The sequence below is a fragment of the Mytilus californianus genome, unplaced genomic scaffold (assembly GCF_021869535.1).
Source record: "Mytilus californianus isolate M0D057914Y unplaced genomic scaffold, xbMytCali1.0.p SCAF_15, whole genome shotgun sequence".
Taxonomy (NCBI): Eukaryota; Metazoa; Mollusca; class Bivalvia; order Mytilida; family Mytilidae; genus Mytilus; species Mytilus californianus.
This window is the reverse complement of record NW_026262637.1, coordinates 4881137-4908368: the sequence shown is the minus strand read 5'-3', so window position 1 is coordinate 4908368 and position 27232 is coordinate 4881137. Positions and strand designations below refer to the sequence as shown.

Here is a 27232-nt window from a genome sequence, read left to right as displayed (position 1 = left end):
GGATGGAAATGGGGAATGTGTCAAAGAGACAACGACCCTACCATAGAGAAGACAACAGCCGAAGGCTACATACATATAGGTTCAAAAACTTTATTAAACATCTAAACACACATTACATAAAATTGAGGATGGAAATGGGGAATGTGTCAAAGAGACAACGACCCTACCATAGAGAAGACAACAGCCGAAGGCTACATACATATAGGTTCAAAAACTTGATCTAAATACACAGTACAAACATAAGACAACATGATCATGCATTATTAGCAGCAATTAAAGTTTTTATGTAGACCCTTGTGGAGGGATATTAAGAGTAAGGCAGTTTAAATTCCATTTCCATTTATTATATTATTTCCATGACTAATCATAGACTATGCAAAACGCTACAAATAACATTTAAAGAAAACATTAATTGTACATTAACAGTTATGTTATAGTCATATAAGATGAAGGGAAAATAAAACAAAAAATAAAGTGAGGATATCTACATTTTTAAAGCAGCAAAAAGCACTTTCCTTGATTAAATAACGTCTACTTTCATTACACTTTTTATGAATTCACGACAGATGGCGCATTTACGAATGGCTGGTGAACAGTCTGAACAAGCACAGATATGTCCACACGGTAAAAACACAATGTTCACTTTATTTTCTAGACAAATTTTGCAAAGTTTACTTTCTTCAATCCGTCTATTTTCTTCAAGAATACTGTCTGTGTCTGAAAGTATGTAATATACAATTTATATAATATTTATTCCAAATGATAAGAAAAATAAACCTGGAAGCGTTAATCTAAAATTAAGTGATGCCTAAATACCTTTTTTTTCTTTAAAATGTTTTTATCTGTTAGTGATTTAGTCTTAAATAGATAGATAGTTAATCAAACCAGTTCAATTTATAGAGAATTATATCACGATAATGCCACACGAACGTACTTCCTTGACAAATAATCTCATTGGAAATCATATCATATCATTTGTATGACACTTGTGATGCTTTAATTGTCTTATATTCATATCCGTCAATTTCTTTCATTTCGTATAAGTCATTTTATCCAATTATTGAATGTTGAACTGTTCTTCAAATGTTCTCCAACCAGTTGAGGAAAGGAAAACTATACAATAAAAAAACATCCAACAAAAAAACCGACACAAATTGCTACAATTTCTTTCACTGAATTGGAAGAACACAACAGAATAGTCATAATTTCTTTGTATCATAAAAAAGAAAAACCAATAGACACAAATATCTTGGTTTAGGAAGGGGCCAATCATATCAAAAGTTTGTAGAAAACATTATTGTTCATACCTTCCTCTTTGTTAATAGGTATTCGTGTTTCTGGACAATCCGTTTCTATGTGCAACATCGATGAAGACGTTGAATACTGACTTTTATGTCTCTCCATAACTAATTTCAACAGATCTTCTGCACTGAAATTCGTGTGACCTGAATTATAAATTATATAATATTCGTCGGAAAAAAAGAGAGGTCGTTCTGAACATGCATGAAATATTTTACACTAGACTTAAGCAACCAGCAATCAATCAATCGGAAAAAGATTCAAAAAGAAAGATGACAAATGCGTCCGAATATCTATCCAAAGAATGTCAAATTCACAGCTCCAGAGATAAACATTGTAAATAAAATATTGGTTAAGAAAGTGAGACTGATATAAATTCTAATTTGAATTTCATTAAATGAAAATGAAGGTTAATTTCACTTCTCTAAGCTCGAAATATAGCCACTGTGCTTATAATTATCATACCATAGTGATATTTGTGTAGAAATTCCTATAAGTAAACAATTAACAAGATACAGTGTTGTGTGTCGCGGTCAAATAGATATAAGAAGATGTGGTATGAGTGCCAATGAGACAACTCTCCATCCAAGTCAAAATTTATAAAAGTAAACCATTATAGGTCACAGTACGGTCTTCAACACGGAGCCTTGGCTCACACCGAACAGTAAGCTATAAAGGGCCCCAAAAAATTACTAGTGTAAAACCATTCAAACGGGAAAACCAACGGTCTAGTCTATATAAAAAACGAAAAACGAGAAACACTTATGAACCACATCAACAAACGACAACTACTGAACATCAGATTCCTGACTTAGGACAGGTGCAAACAAATGCAGCGGGTTTAAACATTTTAATGGTACCAAACCTTCACCCTTTTTCTGAAACAATAGTGTAACATCACAACGTAGAAAGACACACTATAAAATATCAACTGAAATAGCTTAACTCAATCAAAGGACATATTAACACCATTGAACATACACTGAACAAATAAATTTGACCTATGAGACAATGTAAATACAAAATAGATAAACTAAGGGAAGAATAATAAAAGTAACATGTTATATCGGTAAGAAATATATATTTCAAGGTTATTGTTTAAGAGTTTGCCAAAAAATCAGGATATTATGAAATGTATACAAACCTTAATCATATTATGATTGAAAAGTTGAAAGAATAGAAGTTTCTAAAAGAATGTTATTCAAAAGATAAATTATGAAAAATTAAAATTCTAGAATGTTCTGTTTTGTCCAGTATATAGAGAGAGATTTAAAGAACACAAAGTTATCTTAAACTGAAAGTCGTTTCCACAATAACATACCATGTAAGTCGATAAAACGTTTAACAGCTTCCATTATATCTACTGTATGGTAATTATACTGCATCAGAGACTTGACGGCTGTGGTATGACATAAATCGTCAGAATAAAGAGCAGCCACAAATGGTTTATCTGATAAGAAATAAAAAGATAAATATTAATAATTATGATAATAATAAAAAAAAATATGATGATAATAGTTTTGTTGATGACAATAAAGATAGAAAAGTCACGACCTCGAATTCTGTTACTTATAACATAGCTTAAATCTAGAATGTAGTAATCTTTTGATCACAGATTTCCCGCTTACAGAAAAAAAAACAAATGTCACAATCTAAATAAAACTGTAAAACAATATTTCTATTGTTACCTAGACAAAATGTAAGGTTACTTTGTAGAACTCTAAAACAACAAATGCAAAAATCATCAAAATCAAACTTGACCTGTATTTTATGGTCCACTATGTCATTGTGTTCAAATTTCAAAAGAGGATCAAATAACTTAGGGCATAAATATTGAAACCTTTAAAATATTACTCCATGAGTTAGAGACTTTTGTTTAATGTTCAAAAATGACCCGTATTTCAGTCCATAATAATGTATGAGAATTTGGTTTTGAAATTAAAGTACAAGGCCGCCTAAATTCTAATTACAAACACATATTGTAGGTTATCAATATTGATGCCTTCAAGTCTAATCCTCTTGAATGCACCTGTTCAACTTCCCTATTCATATTTAACCAAACTGGTCATGTTATAACTGGTGATAAAGATATTGTCAACAACTCTTCGCTGACAAATATGTTAAACAAAGAGTCTAAATATCGTTAGCTGGAAACTCAACTTTAAAAAACTAACAAATTCAGTCGAAGATTACGTTAGAAGTAAAACGTAGCTACTCTTTTCAAATGTGTAACCGGTCTTCAACAATTGGCAAACACCATACCGTATAGTCCACCAACTTTGCTGACTTGTTTCTTTCTTCACAAGAGGCTGACTTCATACAGGAGCATCGCCGGAAAAATGAAAATAAGGTAATCATCCTTTAACTTCACGTTCCACTATGTAGAAACTTTACGACAAATAGGACGGTTCAGCTTTCCAATTGTTAACATTCCATTTCATCTATGTAGCAACATTCCAGCATCATCTGCATATAGGGTATATGTCTCCAAAATTGATACGATATCAAAGAGGATTCTTTTCTATCGTGATTTCCTTGATGCAAGATTGCTGTTAAACAAGGAGAGCTACTGAACCAAGAATTTCTATCAGTAAAGTTTAAGTCATTTCCTCGAAGGTTTTATGGACGTTTTCATGCGATAGTTGACCGTTAAGATACCACTGTGTCACCGATGATAACCGATAAGTTTCAATTGTCTTTGCAAAATCCTGTCATAATTTCCTTGATAGTGACATCACCAACATGAGACCTAACGCAGAATTTGTACTTGGAATGAGTAACACGATGGTTGCCACGTGTGGAGTAAAATCTGCTTAAGCTTCTGGAGCACTGGAGGTTACCTCTGGTTTTTTGTTGGGGTTCTAGTTTCTGTCTGTTTTTATGAAGTGAATTGTAGACTTTTGTTTGTCTTTCTGTCGTTTTTCTTTGTAGTCATGGTGTTGTCTGTTTTGTATATTACCCTGTATGTATTTCCAGTGTAAGTGGCAGTCTACTTTTTGAAATTGAACTGTCACACTCAATATATAAAATTATATTTCAATTGAGAAGGTTTTTTTGGTCGTAAATCAAATTCACTTTGCCACTTCATTTCCGCTATGATTTGTGTTGTATGGTGGTCTGTAGGTGTCTTTTGATTACTGTCTTGTGACATCCAATATATTCTTTCACTAATGTGTTTAAAGGGGTCATAGCTTTGTTTTGGTCGTCTCGGAGATTTATTCAGATGAGAATGATGAGGTCGATGTCAAATTTTATCACGGTTTAAATTATTAATTTATTTTAAGAGGATCGTTATTTTGTAGAAACATGGTAAATGTTACATGATTTAATTGAAGTATAGCCAAGATAACAGGCCAATATGATGACTTTCAAAAGTCGGACAGAATGTGCTTATTTTTTATACCAATTTTACACTTTCTTAACTTTCGTTTTCGTTAAGCTGACTCCTACCATTTGTCTTATTTGTTTTTTGTTTACTTTCCTTTAAGTGCATCATTTTCAGGAAATTTTAATGTTCAATTTTGCTCAAACATACCTTGAGTTTTCCAGGTTTTTCCGTATTCCATTATCATGCAGCAGACATCTACGAATGAGAAGTTCTGTTTATTAAAAATACACGTGGGGTTTTCCACAGATATTTATAATGAATACGAAAATTTTAGTTTCCTGTGTATAATTTGGAGTTTAGTATGACGTCCATTATCACTGAACTAGTATACTTATTTGTTTAGGGGCCAGCTGAGGGACGCCTCCGGGTGCGGGAGTTTCTCGCTGCATTGAAGACCCATTGGTGGCCTTCAGCTGTTGTCTGCTCTATGGTAGGGTTGTTGTCTCTTCGACACATTCCCCATTTCCATTCTCAATTTTATGCTGAAAGAAAAGATATAATAATGGTTTATAGAAAAAGTAACACTGATAATTCTGAAAATGGATCATATCATGGAGAAATTATTAGCACCCCCCCTGAAAAAATTGCACCCCTGGAAAATTAATCAAGTCATCCCATTGTAGACTTCTATAGTAAACTCCTATGTTCTAATTTTACCAATGGGGACCATGTTGGTTGTAGGGCAGGGTCATCGGATACATTTTCCAATGAAGATACTCTAATAATAATTGTGGCTTAGTTTTAATTCCATTTGGCCAAGTAGATTAAGAGGAGAAGATTTTTGTAAAAGATGAAAAAGATTTACGAAAAATAGTGAAAAATTGACTTTAAAAGGCAATAACTCCTTAAGGGGTCAATTGACAATTTTGGTCATGTTGACCTGTTGAACATTTTAACCCCGTTAAATTTGCTCTAAATGCTTTAGTTTCAGAGATATAAGCCAAAAACTGCATTCTACCTCTATGTTCAATTTCTAGCCATGGCGGCCATCTTGGTAAGTGGGTGCGGTCATCGGATACATTTTTTAATATAGATACCCTAAGGATGATTTAGGCCAAGTATGGTTTAACTTAGGCCAGTAATTTTGGGAGAAGATTTTTGTTAAAAGATTACAAACATTTACAAAAAATTGCGAAAAATTCACTTTAAAGGACAATAACTCCTTAAGGGGTCAATTGACATTTTGGTCATGTCAACTTATTTGTAGATCTTACTTTATTGAACATTTTTGCTGTTTATAGTTTATCTCTATCTATTATAATATTCAAGATAATAACCAAAAACTGCAAAATTTCATTAAAATTACCAATTCAGGGGCAGCAACCTAACAACGGGTTGTCCGATTTGTCTAAATATTTCAGGGCAGATAGATCTTCACCTGATGAACATTTTTATCGCCGTCAGATTTGCTCTAAATGCTTCAGTTTCAGAAATATAAGCCAGAAATTGTATTTTACCCCCATGTTCTATTTTTAGACATGGCAGCCATCTTGGTTGGTGGGCAGGGGCATCGGATACATTTTTCAAACTAGATACCCTAAGAATGATTTTGGCCAAGTTTGCTTTAACTAGGCCCAGTAATTTCAGAGGAGATGATTTTTGTAAAAGATTACAAAAATTTACGAAAAGTTGTGAAAATTTGACTTTAAAGGGCAATAACTCCTTAAGGGGTCAATTGACAATTTTGGTCATGTTTGACTTATTTGTAGATCTTACTTTGTTGAACATTTTTGCTGTTTACAGTTTATCTATATCTATTATAATATTCAAGATAATAACCAAAAACTGCAAAATTTCCTTAAAATTACCAATTTAAAGGCAGCAACCCAACAAAGGGTTGTCTAATTCGTCTGAAAATTCAGGGCAGATAGATCTTGACATGATGAACATTTTGCCCATGTCAGATTTTCTCTAAATGCTTTAGCTTCAGAGATATAAGCAAAAAGCTGCATTTTACCCCTATGTTCTATTTTTAGCCATGGCGGCCATCTTGATTGGTGGGCGGGGTCATCGGATATATTTTTCAAACTAGATACCCTAAGGATGATTTAGGCCAAGTTTGGTTTAATTTGGTCCAGTGGTTTCAGAGGAGGAGATTTTTGTAAAATTTAACGACGACGACGACGACGACGACGGACGACGGACGACGACGACAGACGACGGAAGCCAAGTGATGAGAAAGGACCACCTGACCCTTCAGGTGAGCTAAAAAAGCAAAACCAATAAAAACCTTTTGTTCGATGTTGAAAGTCTTCGCACCTCAAAACTACCCTTTCTTATAAGATAGTAAGGGTGAAGAATGGTAACTTCTTGTGTCATAAGATTTATTTTCTTATACCAATTCCAAAACCACATATGTTTAAATAAAATTTTACTTTATATCGATTCCAAAAATATAACGTTTCTATGTATATTCGCTTGAAATAATAGGGCTGATTTGCTACTTCCTGGTTTCATAATATCTCCTGGAGTCATATGAAACGCTATGTCACACTGATTCCACAAAATATGGCTTCTTGGGACTTTTTCATTAAACTAGGCCAAATCATGGCAAACTTCATTTTACACAAGTTCACTGCCGGTTCAAGGTCTGTAATATTTCTATTGCAAAAGACGTCATGTCTTTACTATATACTAATATAATGATATAACAAACTAAATCATGTATCGATTTTTAAAGGTTAGAAAACATTCCTGTAAGTTAATTTATAAATTCATGCGAACTAATAGCCAGGGTTGTTGTGTCAATGTGTATATGTTCATTCTAATGGAAGTTCATCTGGTAACATAATAATAACATAATATAACATAATTCCGAACAAATAAAAGTTTCTTCCAGCAGAAATAATATTGCAGAATATTTCTACCATTTAGAACTTTTATTATATTTTAAAGAAATTCTATTTCACGACAATAATGATGTCTTACTGAACTGAACCAGATCGTTTTGTTACTAAATTAACCCACAATGCAATAAAGAGGAATTCAGATCTTATATTGTTCTAGTTATTATACACCCGCTTTCTAAAGATCGTTCGTCCGCCCGTTTGTTCTTTCGTTCATTTGTTCGTCCGGTTCCTATTGTATCCGCAACTGCTCCTGAACTGCTGGACATAATTATATGAAAATTTCATATAATCTAATCTTAATCTTAATGTTCTTTTGCACTTTATATTTTTTTATCTGAATAATTTGCATTGTTTACTTTTAGATGATATGGACCTCGTCATATCTGCACACTATAGTAGACATTTGTGGTACCGGTACCTGTTTTGTATCCGCAACTTCTCCTGAATCCCATATTACAGTTTATTTAAACTTTTTTACACTCTTATTAAAGGGGCATACGAGATAAAAAAAAAAAACAAAACAAAAAACAAAAAATAAAATATGATTTTTTTTGTTCAATCATTAATGAAAGTGAAATAGTGAAATAATAATTTGCTTTTAGCAGCCAGTTTGGTTCAATTTTGTCAAAATAAGCTAAGAAACATCGCTAATGAATTATTCAACTTGCAAGTGAATAACCTTCAATTGAAACCCTTAGCTAGAGATGGGATACGCATAAACTCACGGTAAACTTATAAAGTATATAAGATATCTTACATAAAAAATATTTATAAGATATCTTATAAACTTTATAAGATATCTTACAATATCTTATAAAGTGTATACGATATATTATAAAGTTTTTAAAATATCTTATAAAGTTTATAAGATATCTTATAAAAACTAGATTTTATAAGATATCTTATATGAGTTATCTTGAATTTGGAATAAATAGTAAAACGGCTTGCCATATATTTCTATTACATTTCATTTTACAGGATTTTAATTTATGGATTTGAGCACTTAACGTTTAGAAATAGGTTTTTGAAATGCGCATAAATGCATTATGTAATCAGCATAAAAATAACCGCGCGGAGGCTTCTTTTTGGAAAATATAGCTGTTTCTACATTTCATTTTTGTATGGAACTGTTTTGTGTTTGAAGAAATTCGTTTTTATTAACGTCCGATTTGTTGTTCGTGTCATGCACAATTACCAAATATCAATTTATTTTTTAATACGGAATATACCTCATTTGGTTTCTGGTGGTAGTTGTCTCCTTGACAATCATTCCACATCTTCTTGTTCTTTAATTAACTGTATATACCTTCTCGTGTGTCATATAATTTCACAATTTCCTGTAAGCGACAGTTAAATATCTTAGTATGACACAAATCTTCAGAAATGAATTATTTATATAAAAAAGTATAAACAAAACTATCATTATACGTTTATTTTATTCTTTCTAAAAACAATGTAAAATCTTCGGAAAGTATTGTTTATTTCATTAACCTTTGTCTAAGGTATTCAAAAGCTAGAAAACTATTTCTCTAATTCTTCGTCAATTTATCCCTTTCTGCACCCATTGTATAAAAAAAATTTAATCAACGTGTGGTTCGTTTGATCTCAGTTCTCCATTGGTTAAAATCCGATTATGACGTCGAATTTTCTTGCTTTCCTCTGAATTTCCTATTGTGACGGCATAAAAAAAGGCGACCATGCCTAATGACGTCACATAGAAAGAACACATCTTTTGCAGATCATTCGAAAAGAAGGAATAAATGCCTGCGTATTGTTTGAAAATCATTAGAGAAACAGATTCCACCACCAAATCTCGTGTAATACGATATTTATCCACTCTCGACAGTTAAATTTTAAATATTTAACTGTCTCGAGTGGATAAATATCGTATCACACTCGATGCAGTGGTAGAATCTATATTTCTCTAATTCTTACTCGATTTATCCTTTCCCTGATCCGTTGATTATTTTTATTTAATCAACGTGTGGTTCGTTTGATCTCAGTTCTTCATTGGTCAAAATTCGACTATGACGTCAAATGTTCTTGCTTTCCTCTGAAATTCCTATTGTGACGGTATGGAAAAAGGCGATCATGCCTGATGACATCACATAGAAAGAACACATCTTTTTGCAGGTAGTTCGAAAAGAAGGATTTTAAAAGATTGTCTGCATATCGTCTAAAAACATTAGAGAAACAGATTCCACCATCAAATCTTATGCAGTACGATATTTACCTACTATCGACAGTTAAAGTTTAAATATATATAACGCTCGGTGAGCCTTGCGTTTTAAACTTGAAAATTCAACTGTCTCGAGTGGATAAATATCGTATCACATTCGACATGATGCAGTGGTAGAATCTATATTTATCCGATGTTTCCTATAGCATGCAAAGTTTTTAGTATCTCTTTTTTTTGTCAGTTTTTATACAATACGACGGTGCAGCAAGTGCAGACTATTTATGTCTCTACTTGATATCCAGTTCCCCACTTGTACACCAACAATATCAGGTGAATAGTCGATTATTATATATTTGTAACATAAATCTAAGGAAAATACTAGTTGATATGAAACCTAATCAGATTGTTTTTGAACTTATACGCAGGTTCAAGTTCAACTTGTATAAGACAAAGCAGACAGTGTATTTAAGGTATTTATTCTTTTTTTATAGTTGAATCGATCATAGTTTATAACAAAGTATATACGTATATTGGCTTCTAGATATCTTCAGTCGTTAGGTTGCTACATGTATCATTAACACCTTACATTGCTTGTTTACAGTATTCCAATGAATTGTGTGACACGTGTAACCAATGTAATGATTAGATTAAAAGTATGTTATGAAAGTAGAGCGCCAACAGACGCAGATCTACCAAATGAATATACCACACAGGTTTGCCTATTCTAACGCAAATATATCATACTCATTCGGGACTAGAACATATTACTAACAATTCCAACTTCATACAAAACAGAAAAAAGAGGGCACACTGGAAAGGATCAGAGATTTTGCATTGCAGCGACAACACACAAGAAGAAGATGCATTGGTTCATAAAATCTGAGTACAGAGTGGCACTTCCCCTGCACGAGACATCATATTTCGACTGGACGTGGTTGTGCACTTATGCATCCCACAAAGCCAAACACCCTTTCAGCATAAGTTTTGTTAGTGAACAGGAATGAACGTCCTTGAAGGCGACCAGCTTATAAATCGATATTGATGCATAAGACAATAAATTTGAATTTTCTTATTGTTAATTTTTGAAATCTTACCTGAATAACTTTTATATTTCGTTCGCTATTAATAGCACAATGAATCCACCCTTAAATAGAACATTGGTTTTAAGTGTATAAAAATAACAGATAAGTGTATAGAGATATGTTATGCTTAACCTACATTAAAATATTCAAGTTATGCTCTGGGTTTTTTTCGCTCATACAGTTCCCACATATTTTAGATGCCATTTATAATTATGCTAAATATGTCTTTTAGAATTCATATTACAAGGCTTTATATTAGGAGTGCGATTTGTAATACCTTTTATTTATAAATGAAAATTTTTAAATGCTATTACTATGGACACAATCGTATCAATTGAAAACACCTACATAAGGTGAAATCTATAGATTAACTTACTACATAAGGTGCCATTAATTGATTATCTTACAGGTGAGTTTGTTTTTGCTTCTTGTTTGTTATCTTTGCACGCGTACACTAATAAACTATTATTTATTGATTTAGCTGAACACAAAGTCCAATTCTCCATTTATTCATTCATGTATCATGGGACAAACTGCTCAGATATAATCGCCGGTATTCCTTCACATGTTATCAAAAGTCCATAACTAGGGTAATGGACTTCCGATATTAAGTTTATTTTATTGTACATCATGACAGTGACTAAGATGAATGAGATTGTCTTGAGGTAATTTGGATTATATGATATTTGTTAATAAGCAAAACATATGTTGTTTTTTAAACGCGAAGGTGAAAAATAAATAAAAAGATAAACACCCGGATTTAAACACTTACTGTAATGAAAAAAAGAATTGATCTCTGGTAAGGTATATAGGAGACAACAAAAATACGAAAATAAAAACAATCATATTAATAAGGAGCAGCGCTTTAATTTGTGGTATTTCTGTGTCTATTTAAACCCTTGGACCCATTCCATGTATTCATTGTTATCTGAACTTTATGTGTAAAATTAGACATTCAAATTCCGTTGTCTAATAGTGGTATCAAAGGTTTTTGCAACTCTATATTTAAATAAAACAAACAACCATCGTGCATGCGAAAGCATAAAGACATAACATTTATAAATGACGTAAACAAAATACCCAAGGTAGATGTTGGTATTAATGGCTCATATCGTACCATGCTGCATTATGTCACATGCTGCCAGGTGCCTGCTAGTCCAAATTCCCAATTTAATTTTAATCATAAGTAATAGGAATAAATATAAGCCGATGTCATAAGGTATACATAGATACATCAGTTCAGTTTATTGCTATTAAAAGTAAAATACCTATATGAAGGTTGTAATCAAGAAGAGGAATGCAACTTTAAATACGACATAAGGTTGTATGATACGATTTTATGTTTGTACATGTTCTATAATTTATGTTATGTAAGTTTGAGATTTAATTACATATTTATACTTGAAAATTCCTTGAATAAAAGTTAAATTTAAAAAGTAGATCTCGGTCGAATTAGTTTTGGACAAACATTAAATTTACGTGGTATCTTTCCAATTGGAAAGACTATATTCGACGTGGAAAATTTTCACGGGTACAAATGCAACTTGAACATAAAGTATTCTGGAATGGAGAAAGAAGAATCAAGATTAGAAAATTTATATTTATACTGATTGTAGAAGAATTCTTAAACATCCTAAAATAGCATGTATTTTTGTTGTTGTTAAGACGTCAATAGAGAGTATATGAAAATGGATAAATAATTATTTACTTTTCTTTAACAGAAAATGATTGGAAGAACTAACTATCACCTGTCAAAAAAGTTAGTTGTTATATGGTGTCTTGCTTTCAATGATCCGTATGTTAGTTCCGCACCAACAGGAAATGCTGAAGTAGATAAACATAAACTTGTTGAAGTGGTTCAGAAATTTAATCTACTGAATCCGCCTAAAACTTACAAAGAGTCCGAAAAGAAGGCTCTTCAATTTTTTCCGCAGAGCAAATCTGCGGCGTTACAATTCTTTACATTCGACAACACAAGTGCAATAACATGTTTAATAACTGCCGTGATCGATATAAGAATTGGTATCACAGTGAATACAAGAAGAACTGTCCCAACTATATTTATGGTAGAATTAAGAGTTGGAAAAAATCGACCGGTGTACACACCTGCTTTGTTCCCGCCGGGTGTTGTACAGCAGGTACAGATGAATAGGAAATTTAAAGTCACACCTGGGGATAAAATAACCGTTAAAGCTAGAGGTACACCATTTATTGACAGCAGACAAATTTATAATTACATGGAGATATCGTGGATCGACCTTACGTAATAGCTTGCAAATAGTTTTTAACATGAAACTATAAGCCGTTCGTCACGGTTGTACCGTTACCAGATCGTACACCAGTAACGCACACAACAGTAAGGCATTGCTGAGATTACTCGATACTGGTTAAAGAAGCTCTACAACCAATACACATGTACATACAGTCGTCATACCATTTCATCATAACGATCTGTTTTATAGACGTTTATAATGACTGTAGAATGTGACAAAGATTAGGATACACTAGACATGATAAGAGGTTTGTGTGTATATTCACAATTATAGATAAAACACAACATCTTATCTGAAGATATATGGTAGACACATTTTAAGTGAAAAAATAACCAAAATTATAGACAGACATTAGTGTGTGTTTAGAGACTAGTTGAATTAATAAAAATGTTGCTTAAAACTGAATGTTGACCTTTTTAGTTTGGTATCAAACCCTTTCGATACATTCTACGTACAGGTAATAAATAAAACAAACAAAAGCCTAGATGAATTAAAAAGTCCCAGCAAGAATTCACACAATAACACCAGTTAACAGCCTGCTCTATAATAAAACAATTAAATACTCAAAATACTCAAAAACAAATATGGCAGACAGCAATACAAGGCAACCCCTGAATTAAAGGCTAGCTGTCATGTTAGATAGTTTTGAATGTTTCAGATTTTTTTTCTGAGCGGACAAAAAAAAAAGATATATCATAGATCAGTCAACCTCTCGAAAATGTCTTTTTCCTCCAATTTTAATTTTCAAGGTCCATTTTTTTTTTAATGTCCCCTTTTAAGTTACAGAAGAGAAGATTGTTTGCAGTTTTATGAAGTTTATCTGTATTTGTTTACAGATTTGTCCGTGCCTCAACTGATTACTTAAATTATGTAAGGTACAGGGCAAATAGAATCCTTCAGTAAACATTTCTAGAAAAATTCTTAAAGGTGAAGTGTTGGCGTGTGCTTTCTAGGGATTAATGTGTTATCGAATATAGAGGTTACGTTTCCTTGAATTCAGTACCATCAGTATGAATAAACCGATACGTTGGATCCATTCCAATGAGAGAGCAAATCTTATAAACAATTAAACAAGAGCATGCAGCTTACTCTTCCAGAGTTCTTTATTGTTCAAAGCTATGGCGTGTAAACACATGCAACAACTGCACTGAAAAGTATTTTAAGATGAACAAAAAAATGATGTTCGATAAGTATCAATGATTGTTTGTTGGTTAAGGACTATTGGCTATATATTGCGGCGGTGAGTTTTTATTGGTGGAGGCAGCCGGAATTCCCGGAAAGAACACACTCCTTCGGAAGGAAAACCGACAATCTGCGTCAATTAAGATTGGAGTCGAACGCAACTGCCACGTATCGGATGACAATGTTGGAAAGACATCCTCATAATTTATTTATATAATCTATTGAAAATTTCTTCACATAGTTATCTTCAGAACATTTACAATGATTATGCCATCGTTACATAAACAACACTTAAGATCTAAGTCAGGGGCTGTGCTTTTTTTAATTTTTAATTTGCTTTTTTAGAGAGTAAATGGGAAATTCAAATGTTTAATCAGAACATTTACAATGGTTGGTACAACCATGGTCACAATCAAAACGAACATATTGGACCAAAGCTGGATATATGAATCATGGAAGTACGACTGAGTATGAGGGCATGATTTTTATACCCTTAGATTGAGTAGATCTAACCTACTTTCAGTGACAGCATTGACTGCCATTTGTTAGTCCCTGTTTATAGTTATATATGTGTTATTGTCATATTCAGGGTTTTTAGTCAGTTTTGTTGTATATCTGTGATGTATATGTACACAGTTTTGGCTGTTGGATCCCAATTATTGTCGCATAAACCTATTACGTCTGTTTGGGTTGCTCACCCTATTTTGTCAATATAACGGAACTATAAACAACTGTCATATACGTGGGAGGTTTAGCTAAGAGAGGCGAAAGATACCAAAGGGACAAATTTTAGACATTCAAACTCATAAGAAGAAAATAAACTGACAACGCCATGGCAGAAAAAGACCACTGACAGACAAACAACAGTACACAAAACACAACATAGAAAACTATAGACTGAGCAACACAAACCTAACCAAAAACTAGGGGTGATCTCAGGTGCTCCGGGAGGGTAAGCATATTCTGCTCCACATGCCAGCTGTAAAACCAGGTTTAACCCACCATTTTCGTCGGACAATGTCTGTTTCAAGTCAGGAATATGGCAGTTTTTTTTTTCGCTTGTTCTATTTAATATTGTTTGATTTTGTCAGTTTTTATGGACTTGTCATTTTTGAATTTGCCTTGAGTTTGGTATTTTTGTTATACTCTTTTTCTGTACTGAAAAAAAAAAAATGTTCCAATGACAGAGATAAAAAAGTTAAAGATTGAGAACTGAGAAAGGTTAGTTAATATCCAGCCAAAAAACCGACCATGAACCTCGTTAGTGTTGGTCTTTGTTTGTATATTATTGTTTTCATCGGTAAATGAATGTTGATAATTGCAGGTCTTGTGTCATCTCTGTTCAATTCATTTATAAATTTATATAAACTTGGGGCGATCTACAACTTAACATGTTAAGTATCCATCCATATAAATGTGATTCACACGAAAAAAGGCTACGCATTTTAAAGTTGTATATGTTGTACTAATCTATCAGTAAACATGGCGAAATGAATATTTATTTACATACTTTCTGATCACGAAAGAAATTAAATTTGATATTGACAACGGAATACACTACAAATTATTAAGGTATCTCCCTGTTTAGACATTTAAAAGTGCATTACATAATTTTATGATTTATATCTCCTCTGACGATGTTGTAGGATTTCCACAAATGAATCACCCTTTGAATGACTATTAGCAATTTTGGTACGTTAATTATTATTCTATAGGTATGTTGATATTGTTTACGACCTGTAGACTCGTGTTTTCTTTGTGTTGTTGGGTTTCTATTCCATTGACGTTTACCTTTACCTCCTTGTATTCTTATCTAATACTATATTCATTTGAACCTCGTTTAATTCTACAAACTTAACTTCAACTCATAATATATACATATAAATATATATCGCCTTCACATAGTGTTAACACTTGTCTCTCAAACTGTATCTCTAGTGAAACCTCTAGTCTATTCCTTTTCCTGTCAATACTGGTATTATAACTGTATATAAAGAACAACTGTGCTGGGATATTACCGATTATTCAGTCAATTTACTGTCACTGTATACGTCTTGTTTTCTGAGTATTGACTAATATACTAAGAAACCTCCGAGTCGTTTGAGTTGGAATTACTCCTACCTGAAATAAAACAGAAAAAATACTTGACCTTATTATGAGTTTAACCTACATGAATAGCTTACTTATGTTCCATTGACCTTGCAAAGTCAGGAATTATAAAACTGAGAATGCATTGTAGGTAACATTGGCAATGTCAGGTCAATATACTGCCAGTCAATGACAGCGCCAAGTCAGAAAGTTTTATTTAATTATTGCCATTTACATCATCTAGTTTGTTTGATATGACATATTGTTTAACGTTTTTCGTTCATACCAAGGTTGACTAAAATATTGTACACAGATACTTTGTAATGCTCATTGATGCCTTACAATTCACAATGTGAGATTACGTTTTTTTTATTTTTTCAGTTTGTACATATATATTAACACGTTTTTTTTTTCGGTTAAACAGATAACATTCTTTTTCAGCACTTGGAAAGATCATACATATTAAAATATTGAGTAGATCAGCTAATTGAAACTTACATAAATATTAATTCATACGAAGAGGACTTGAAATGAGATATATGAAAGTCCTTACTTTGTAGCCACTATCGAGTCTCAAATAGTTTTGGACGTACCTTTTGTTTGTCCAGAACATAGTTTCATCTACACGAGCTGTTTAGTAAAACAGATAAAATGTCTGTTGCAGTAAATTCTAGTGTATCTGGAAAATTAAAACACATCTGTGCATGACTTTTTGTGACTATAAAACAAGGTATTCTGCAGATTTTAGGTTGACTTTTTATTGTAAAACGATTTATAAAGGTATATACAGATCCAGACATGTACAACATTCGATACCATAATTTTAAAGATGAGATTGTTATATATTTAAAATCAAACCACCATTAAGGAGAACATTTCATTGCTCAAAATTCAAATATGACGTCGAATTTTCTTGCTTTCCTCTGATTTATCTATTCTGTAGACATTTGCCTACATATCGACTAAAATATCGGAGAAACAGATCCCACAATCGTATATCGTGCGATCCACTATCTACGGTTATTTTTTTTTGTATTATTCAAAAGCTCAGCAATCCGATTTAAATATTAACATTTAACTGCCTCAGAAGAAGAAATATCATATTACAACAGATGCAGTGTATAGAAATATTATTTTTCGGGATGTACTTTAGTTATTTGCTTGCGGTTATTGAATAAATGCTGTTTGTTCGATATCCAGTGGCAAATTCTTCACACCTATATATATATATATATAACGAGAACAAATGGATAAAAAGGTTTATTAATTAAACTGAGTGGTATTAATACGCCTGCCACGGATTTTTTGTTTTGTTCTAGTTAACCTTATTTTGTCATACCGAAAAGTATTAATTGTAGAATTTGAGAAAACAAAAATATAAAAAAAACAAAATGGGGAATGTGTCCATGGTACACAGATGATTCCCCAGCTTGCATATAAATGTTATAAAGGGACATAACTCAAGAACTGTAAAAGTGACACTACCCAAATTTTTACTTGATCTGAGTTTGGTGGTAATAAGCATTGCGTATACGTTTCATAACATTTGATTGAGGCAAACTTAAGTTGGAGAACGGAAACGAAAAATCCAGCAACTTTTCCATTTGTAAAGGGGCATTACTCTAAAACGGTAAAATAAACGCCACCAAAATCCAAACTTGATCTGTGTTTTGTGGTAATAAGCATTGTGTATAATTTTCATATCATTTGGTTGAGGCAAACTTAAGTTAGAGAACGGAAATGAAACATTTAGCAATTTTTCCATTTGTAAAGGGGCGTAACTCTAGAACGGTAAAAGTGACGCCACCAAAATTCAAACTTGATCTGTATTTTGTGGTATTAAGCATTGTGTATAAGTTTCATAACATTTAGTTGAGGCAAACTAAAGTTAGAGAACGGAAACGAAAAATTTAGCAATTTTCCATTTGTAAAGGGGCGTAACTCTAGAACAGTGTAAGTGACGCCACCAAAATTCAAACTTGATCTGTGTTTTGTGGTAATAAGCATTGTGTATAAGTTTCATTATATTTGGTTGAGGCAAACTAAAGTTAGAGAACGGAAACCAATTTTGGGACGTACGGACGGACGGATGTACGTACGTACAGACGGACAAGGGTAAAACTTATGTCCCCTCCACTACGGCGGGTGTATAAAACGGATAATAAATACATCAAACAATATCCTCCGGATGTTCAAAAGACGTGATCCGGTCAAATATCCGTATTTACATGATATATATTTATTTTATATATGCTGATTTAAAATTTAAATCAGAATATATGCCAAATTGCCATACTATGTTTATTTTATATGAATTTAGACATGTCTATTATGTTTAGTAGTACATCGAAATCATAAAGATCAGACTGAAGTATCAATAACATTTACATCAGTTAACAAGACCGGAATTTCGATGGCCAAATAATTGCTCTTACTACTGTGCATACATACATTTTTTTTTAATAAATGATGTATAATTTGATGATTTGTGAACTTTGTTTATTTTTTTCATAATGAATTCACGTTAACTAATGGGTTTTCTAGTATTCTACGGTACCCTTTAAATTAATATAAAAAATCTTTGCATTTAAGTCAATAGCTCGAAATTTTTAAACGATATCAATTCGTTCGCCTGGTTTTATACGAAAAAAAATATTTTAAGGAACACTTATTAAATCTCCTTTAATTAAGTAACTTCGTTTGTATAAAGAAACTGTTATCATCATACCAGGATTAAAACTTTGTCAGCCAGACGAAGTCTCTCATTATTTTTTTTTAAGTTCGGTGCATACATTGTAAATGTTTTAATTGTTCATATGTTATTCTGTGAATCTTATTATATGTTTGTACGTGGTTAGACTCCTATAAAATATTGAATCGTAAATTTCTACCTTTTTCTGCTACAAACAATTTGATGGCGTCCATAATATCTTGTTCCTTGTAACATCTCATACTGAGTAGAGCCTGGGCTGCTGTTGTACTGATCAAATCATCGGAATAAAGGCATCGATTTGTAACTGAAATAATTAAAAAAAAATCATAAAAAATTAAAGGAATTAGAATATCATATATGTAATCATATTAAAATATTGTATTTAATGAACTTTCCTCAATGTGTTTATATATGTATTTTCCGTTTTTTGTTGATATGTAAAAAAATATATAAAAACAACACTTTATAAATTACATTCGTTCGAAGCGCTTTTCTTCTTTTTCACTCATCAGGCGATCAAAGCTGAACAGTTCAAATCCAAGGATGCACAAGACCGAAAAAAGAAACGCTAGGAATACCTCTGAAATGTTAAGGACTTCTAGTGTCTTTGAGCCGACAAACAGTGATCAAATAAAGCACTTCAATGTATAGAATTTTGTGTCATGAATTATAATACATTATATCCCTTTTCCATATAAATGTATATAAAACAAATATACGATCTATGCAAATAAACTTATAAACGTGTATATTACCTGGTTTAGTTACAGGTCCATCCTCTTCGACCTAGGGTAAAAAAACCAAAGCGATGATTTATTAGAAAACAACCACAATATTTGCAAGTATCGTTTATTGTGTCAGTCACTCTGTTGTTGTTGGTGTGTGTGTGTGTGTTGTCACTGATGAGGAGTCTGGTTTGGACATATTAGCGTGTATTCCTAAATTGGTATTTAATTTAGAGCAATACAAAGGGCGAAAATATCAATCAAGAATGATACTTTGACACATTCCCTATTTCCATTCTCTATTTTATTATTCCATTGTTTTTGCCAACTGCAAAGAACCACATACTTGTACGTCTCGTGATCCTTCAAATCCACCAGGGAAGAGTGTTGATTGTTGCTTCAGTCTGATGTGGTGCCCAATACTTTTGTTCTAATCCTTATATTTCTTATAGAAATTAAAACAGTGGTAAATGGTTCATCGACAAAATGTTTATTTTTTGTCCTGTTAGCTTTATTTTTTAGAGAGAGACCTGATTACAATTCACAAAACTTAAATCAAATGTTAAAACTAATCCTTTAAACAAACTTATTCTAAAAGGTTACAAATTCAACACTGTAATTAGATCTTTGAAAATTGTTTTTATTGGTATAAATATTGATTTTGTTATCAGTAAATTAAAATCATGATACTTTAATAATAGTTTTGTTATCAAATATGCACTTTAACGGTACTGCAATCTGTCGATACCTTTATTTTGGCATTGCACAACGTCATGTTTTTCTCTGACTGTTAATGACGTCTTTACACTAAATCCATTGAATGTTGGATGTGTACTGATTGATATTTTAGTCTTCGATACATGATTTTTTTATTAGTTGTTATTGGCTTTGATCTGGCTGTCAGCAACTGTCTATATGTTTGATGTTTTTCTGCTTTGTATCGATCTGATGATGTTAAACCTTTTTCAACTGATTTTTATAGTTTGTTCTTATGTTGTGCTGTTACACCACTGTCCCAGGTTAGGGGAGGGTTGAGCGCTCACAAACATGTTTAACCCAGCCACATTCTTTATGTGCCTGTCCCAAGTAAGTAGCCTGTAGTTCAGTGGTTGTCGTTGGTTCATGTCTGTCATATTTGTTTTTGGTAAATTTTGTTATGAATTAGGCCGTTAGTTTTCTCAATTGAATTGTTTCATATTTTTCATGTCGGGGGCCTTTTATAGTCGACTATACGGTATGGGTTTTTCTCATTGTTGAAGGCCGTACGGTTGCCTATAATTGCTTACATCCACTTTATTTGAACTTTGGTGGATAGTTGTCTCATTGACAATCATACCTCATCTCCTTATTTTTATAAGAATTAAAACCACTTTCGTAAAATCATTATTACATAAATAATATGAAAAACTAATCGGGGTTGTATCAAAATAAAATAGGATTGAAACTTTCATATTTTACCTGATTTATCTGTTTATAGAACTGATTTCCTTTCACATTACTGACATGAGGGCAGTTCTTCCCATGTCTAGCATGTTCAACCCAAGGATTATCGAATACATCCCAACTTTTCAGTTTTAATCCGCAATAAAAACACTGGACTACATCTTCTGGTCCTGAAATAGAATTGAAACTTATAAAAAGAAATTCTTGTTTCCCTTTAAAAATATTATATCAATACAATACTTTATTTTGAAAAATTAGATATCAGTTATGTTTTTTATTTATTTATTTATTAAAGAAATGCACATTTATTTATACCTCGAGGGGTTGAAGGCATATAAACAAACAATAATATACACAATGCAAAAATGTTGGTATTAATACACAAACTTGGAACGACTGTATCAATTAATACCAAAAGACAAAGATGTGAACAAGTAACAGTTCATTGCATAGCATTCAACAATGAGCAAAACCAATACTGTATAATATGTTGTTAAAGGACTACTATTAATTTCTCGTTAATCCTGTATTTTTTTTGTGGATTCCTTTCCAACAGAAATGGTGATTTCATAAATCTTAAAACAAATAAAAATGATTTTAGACCTTTACTCATCAATGTGTAAGAAACTTCCGAACAAACAGGTACTATAAAATTGAATTATCAAAAACATTACACGAACAAAGGCAAATCTAAACCAAGAAGACGTGAACACGAACATTGGCAAACGTAATCAAGTTTTGGACAACATGACTTCATTTAAACCTGATTATAATACCGAGAGCTCCGAAACGGAAAGAATAAGAGATAAGATACGATAAATTTTATTTCCAATAGAGGAACCATTATGGGCATAAATTAATCAGTACAGTGATTTTTTTTTATATTAAACAATTGCAATATAGACAATACACAAGAAAAACAACTCAAACATGAAATATAAATTGAGTTAATAATATAAATAGCCATATAAACCATAATGTTTAGTGTTTATTGACCATGCACCAGAAGCAGCATCACATCCATTATAAAAATAGCTTAAGTCCTTTCTCGTGGATGATGCATATGGACAAATAGTGTTGTTGTCCATATGCAGGAGTCACCAAGGGCAGGTGCTTAAAGGACACTCAATCAAATGCACACAAATATGAATATTTAAACACTGTACAACACAAGCATAAATTAATACTAAAAAAAATATTATATAGCTGAGTTATATAGTCTTCCTCGTGGTTAATGCACGAATGAATATATATTAGTCGTCGCATCGCCCAGTATCCAATATTGACATTGGGTAAAACTCTGTTGAAATAAATTGCAACAGAAAGTAATATACGATTAGAAGCCAGAATAGTAAAAATAAAAGAAGATATGCTTTCAATGAGGCAGTGACCTCTGTATATAAAAATAGAATCGAAAGATCACCATTCCGTAATATGGAAAATGTACAATTCCTTTTTCTTAAAAATAAAGTATAAATTTATGCTTTGTTGCTGAAAAATGATTAAAAAACAAAGATGCCCATTAAGCTTACCTGCATAAAAGAATCCTGCATCAGACAGATCTACTGGCCTTGGAGAAGTTCGTGTCCAATTTGAATATGACCTTATTCTAGCTGCAAGTGTTGCATATGAATATGCAAACGGTTTCTTCAAACAAATTCCGAGATTATTTTCTTTCTCGAAGTTCTTGGAGGAACTGATTTTGGACTGCATTTTCAGTTTCAAGCACCAAACTTGTATTTATATTATTCTGTTAGAAATCCACAGCTGGCTCAAACATGTCACAACAAAATGCGCCGCGGAATTGAATAAATTTCACCTGTTCTATTTATAGCCGTTGGATTTTTTCATTATCTATTTATAGCTTTGTATCTAAAATGTCTATAAATAATTTGAAAAATATACAAAACTTTTTTTAAATATTGCAATCTAAATATGACAACTTGACAAGAAATAAAATAATACTTTCCTTAAATTTCTTTCTACCGCAATAAATAATATCGGGCAATAAATTATAAATGTTTTTCCAAAGTCTATTTATACATTAGTCTACAGGTAACAAACAGGTGTAAATCGTGTTTGAGAACACTGCGGTACAATACAATGTTGCTGTACAGATGGAATAGTGACAAGAAAACAAAATTTATAGAACACGTAAGAGTAAATGAAGCAAGATATATTAGAAAAATAGAAACTAAATTGGGTGGGTTACTCTCAAAACCAAAATATTACAGTCTGATATTGATACAGTTGTTAATAATTTGTGTGATGATATGTTCAAAAAATCATTACATGTAAAAGTATTTGGTATGGCATGTAAAAATTCTAAATATAGGAAATTTAAAACAAACCTTGGTATAATACAAAATGCGTATCTAAAAGAAAGATTTTTCACAGACCCAAAAGAAAATATATGGGCATTTAAAAAGTCAGCTTAATAAAACCTGAATGAAGAAGGCAAGTAGAGAGCGCAAAAGAGAGATGAACGAGCACTTTCAAGATTATCTAATAAAAACTGCTTATACTCTGAGACAAAAATCTAAGACTGATCCTAAAGGCTTATGGAAAATTTTAAACAATACTGACAAATCCAAGTCTAGTTATAATGACAAGGTTACTTTGGATACTTTTTATGAATATTTTGAAAATTTAAATCAGGATGTTGATGGGTATTGATTTCGATAAAATTCCTCCAGAGAATATTGAGAATATTCTAAATTCGTCAATTACAGAGGACGAAATTCTGGCTGTTGTGAAAAATTTTAAAAACAATAAAGCCTCTGGGTATGATAATATTGTAAACGAACATATTAGAAATACTGTTTATTTTATGATGCCAATATACTGTAAATTGTTTAATATAATATTAGATTCAGGGAAAATACCAGACTCGTGGTCAGAAGGTATTATCCTACCAATTTTTAAAAATAAAGGTAATATACATGACCCAAGTGCATATAGACATATCACACTAGTGTCTTGTTTGTGTAAGATAGTCAATGCTATCTTGAATGAAAGACTAGTAAATTGTCAGATGAGATAGGCATGGGCGTAGCTGGACTTACATAAAGTGCAATCATAGCAATCGCCGAGCGAAGCGAGGGGAAAATTTTTTTTGGACCATTTTATGCAGAAAATGATAACTTTTTTTCGGGCATTTTCCCGGTATGCCATGCTTATGAAATTCACATCACATTCACGCCCAAACTCCTATTTTGTGAATACTTGTGAACTTTATAGTGATTCGGAAAGGGAGGAGGCTATGGACCACTCAATGTCCCCAGCTGGTCCAGGTTAACACCCTAGTCGGGGATCCAGTGCAGCACCGTAGACGGTGGTCCAGGGAAGCGAATCTCCATGAAGCTCCGGGCATATGAGTAATTACAGTGACTGCTTTGAACATGAAAAATACCCTATCTGTTTCTTACTATACCATATTTTCATGAAACGATAGTAAAAGTCTAGTGAGTTCCGTAATTTGCTGCTTATATTATTAACATGGTTATTTTCAAATATAAAATAAATTTTATAAAACGGGAAGATCAGGAAGAGTCGACAACCGAAGCGTTAATCAATGGACAATTGACAAACCCGGGAACAGATAAGACACAAAAGGAGAAACAAAAAAATTCAACATTGAAAACTAAATACAGATGAAAAACACGGACCCAGAAAAAAATGTGGCGACCTCCGGTGCTCCAAAAGGGTAAGCAGTTCCTGCTTCTTGCAAGACACCCGTAGTGTGTCTCACGAAGGTCATTCTCAAATCAAAGGAGAGGTTTCTACGACAACGGTAGAAGGTCATTTGGGACACAGATACCCCAGGTGAATCAATAGTCTTTTGGACGAACGGACAATGGGAATTCGAAATATAACGGCCACTTTTAAGTCTTGACTTATAAGTAAGGGATATAAATCTAAGATGTTTTCAATGTGATTGTATTGAGCCTGTATTATTAAATGTTAATACTGCATGTAAGACTTAAAGTATAGTTAATATCGAAAGTCCATATATCTATTTTTTGCCAAGGCAAATGATCGCAGAACTCTCTCGGTGTTGATACCCATTTCTTCGTGAACATGTATGAGCGCCAACGAAGATAGTCTGTCCTGTACCATGGTTGAACGGAGATAAGTTTTCTGTTGCTTTAATGCACTAAATGACCGTTCAGTAGTTGATGTAGTTACTGGCATTGCAACTAGAATTGAGAAGATTGCGAATATTGAAGGATATATAGTTCCTTATTAGTCACTGCTACAGACGACATCAGAGATTTGGGCTTTAAACACCGCCCGACACGATAATCTGTAAAGACTAAAGACTATCCGTTATTCAATTTCAGAATTATTTTTTTTTTGGTGAAAAAATGTGCAAGCAAATGATTTTTTGCGTAAAGGCAGCTACGCGCCTGATAGGATTAATAACAGAAGCTCAAACAGGTTTTAGAAAAGGCTATAGCACAACTGATAATATTTTCACTTTGAATGCTTTAATTTCTATCTACCAGTCACTTGGCAAAAAATATACTGTACCTTTGTGGATTTCTCAAGGGCATTCGATACAATACCCTCATTGTGATTTAAGTTACAAAATGCAAATATAACTGAGAAAATGTTCAAAGTACTGCATAGTTTGTATGATAATGTTAAATCTTGTGTTAAATGTCTTAAATGTTCTGCATTCTTTAGGTGTGACATAGGAGTAAGGCAAGGAGAGTATCTGTCTCCTATCTTATTTGCACTTTATTTAAATGGCCTAGAAGATTTCTTTATTCAAAATGATAATTGCAGTTTAGAAAAAGTTGAAAGTCTATGTTTTGATAATCTGGATATTTACGTCAAAATATTTGCATTGCTTTATGCGGCTGACACCATAATTCTAGCAGAAACGCTGGAGTCTTTACAAAACGCTTTGGATATTTTTGAAGCTTATTGTACGAAATGGAAGTTGAAAGTGAACTTAAATAAAACCAAAGTTGTATTTTTTTGCAAGAGGAAATCCAAACATAACCCAACCTTTAAACTTTTTGACCATGATCTGGACATAGAAGATTCTTACTCTTATTTAGGAGTAACTTTAAATCATAATGGTTCTTTTGCTAAAGCTAAGAAAAACAAGAATGTGTCTATAGTACACGGATGCCCCACTCGCACTATCATTTTCTATGTTCAGTGGACCGTGAAATTGGGGTCAAAACTATAATTTGGCATTAAAATTAGAAAGATCATATCATAGGGAACATGTGTACTAAGTTTCAAGTTGATTGGACTTCAACTTCATCAAAACCTACCTTGACCAAAAACTTTAACCTGAAGCCGGACAGACGGACGAACGGACGGACGGACGAAAGAACGGAAGCACAGACCGAAAAACATAATGCCCCTAGATGGGCAAAAAATAGTCGAGCAAGCACAAAAAGCACTATTTAGTTTATATAGAAAAATACGTATCATATCATTACCTGTTGATTTGCAGATTAGTTTATTCGAAACCCTCATACTTCCCAGCCTGACGTAGGGGTGTGAAGTGTGTGAGATCGAAAACAATTAGATGGTAGAAAAAATTCACCTACAGTTCTGTAGAAACGTAATTAGGTTAAGAACAACTACGCCTAATTTCATGTCTTATAGTGAACTTGGCAGAGCTCCAATTGAAGTAGCTGTTAATTTAAAAATGGTTAGTTTTTGGAACAAACGTGTTGGCAACCAAAACAAATTAAGCAGTGTATTATATAGAGTAATGTATAAGCTTAGTCAATCAGGTAATGCTAGTTTTAAGTAGATCAATCATTTAAAGTCTATTATTTTTGATAACAAGGGACTTAGCTATGTATGGACTCATTAATTTCCAGTACATTCAGTCCAATTAAAAGTTACTGTAAAACAAAGGCTCATAGATCAGTTTATCCAAAATGGTATAGTCATTAGAATTTAGTCTAGAAAACTACCTTCTAAAATTATTTCCAAGAGAACGACAATTATTAACAAAACTGAGGTGTTGTAATTTAAAA

The 27232-nt window shown here is 32.5% G+C and overlaps 2 protein-coding genes and 1 long non-coding RNA gene across 5 annotated transcripts; 1 reads left to right on the top strand and 2 right to left on the bottom strand.

Annotated features, from left to right (window-relative positions):
• Positions 1–322: 322 nt before the first annotated feature.
• Positions 323–11023, bottom strand: LOC127725238 (baculoviral IAP repeat-containing protein 3-like). 3 transcript variants are annotated; one of them, XR_007992877.1, is made up of 6 exons: positions 10810–11023; positions 8766–8873; positions 4835–5169; positions 2621–2749; positions 1308–1445; positions 323–717 (listed from the first exon to the last, which is right to left on the bottom strand). XR_007992877.1 is itself a non-coding variant. In XM_052232097.1 (5 exons), the coding sequence occupies exons 2-5, from the start codon at positions 4869–4871 to the stop codon at positions 521–523; spliced, it is 501 nt and encodes a 166-aa protein (XP_052088057.1). In that variant the 5' UTR covers positions 4872–4882; positions 10810–11003; the 3' UTR covers positions 323–520. The 3 variants fall into 3 exon arrangements, 1 of the variants encoding a protein (XP_052088057.1); XR_007992878.1 differs by having other exon boundaries at positions 4835–4882; positions 10810–11014; XM_052232097.1 differs by lacking the exon at positions 8766–8873 and having other exon boundaries at positions 4835–4882; positions 10810–11003.
• LOC127725239 (uncharacterized) lies at positions 10100–13475 on the top strand. Its single transcript, XR_007992879.1, has 2 exons — positions 10100–10185; positions 12519–13475. It is a non-coding gene; the product is annotated as an uncharacterized LOC127725239 (long non-coding RNA).
• Positions 13476–16076: 2601 nt separating this feature from the next.
• Positions 16077–23034, bottom strand: LOC127725236 (E3 ubiquitin-protein ligase XIAP-like). The gene is made up of 6 exons (XM_052232096.1): positions 22754–23034; positions 21237–21391; positions 19809–19839; positions 19232–19357; positions 16934–17019; positions 16077–16373 (listed from the first exon to the last, which is right to left on the bottom strand). Exons 1-5 carry the CDS (start codon positions 22932–22934, stop codon positions 16958–16960), a joined length of 555 nt encoding a protein of 184 aa, XP_052088056.1. The 5' UTR covers positions 22935–23034; the 3' UTR covers positions 16077–16373; positions 16934–16957.
• Between the last annotated feature and the right edge of the window lie 4198 nt (positions 23035–27232).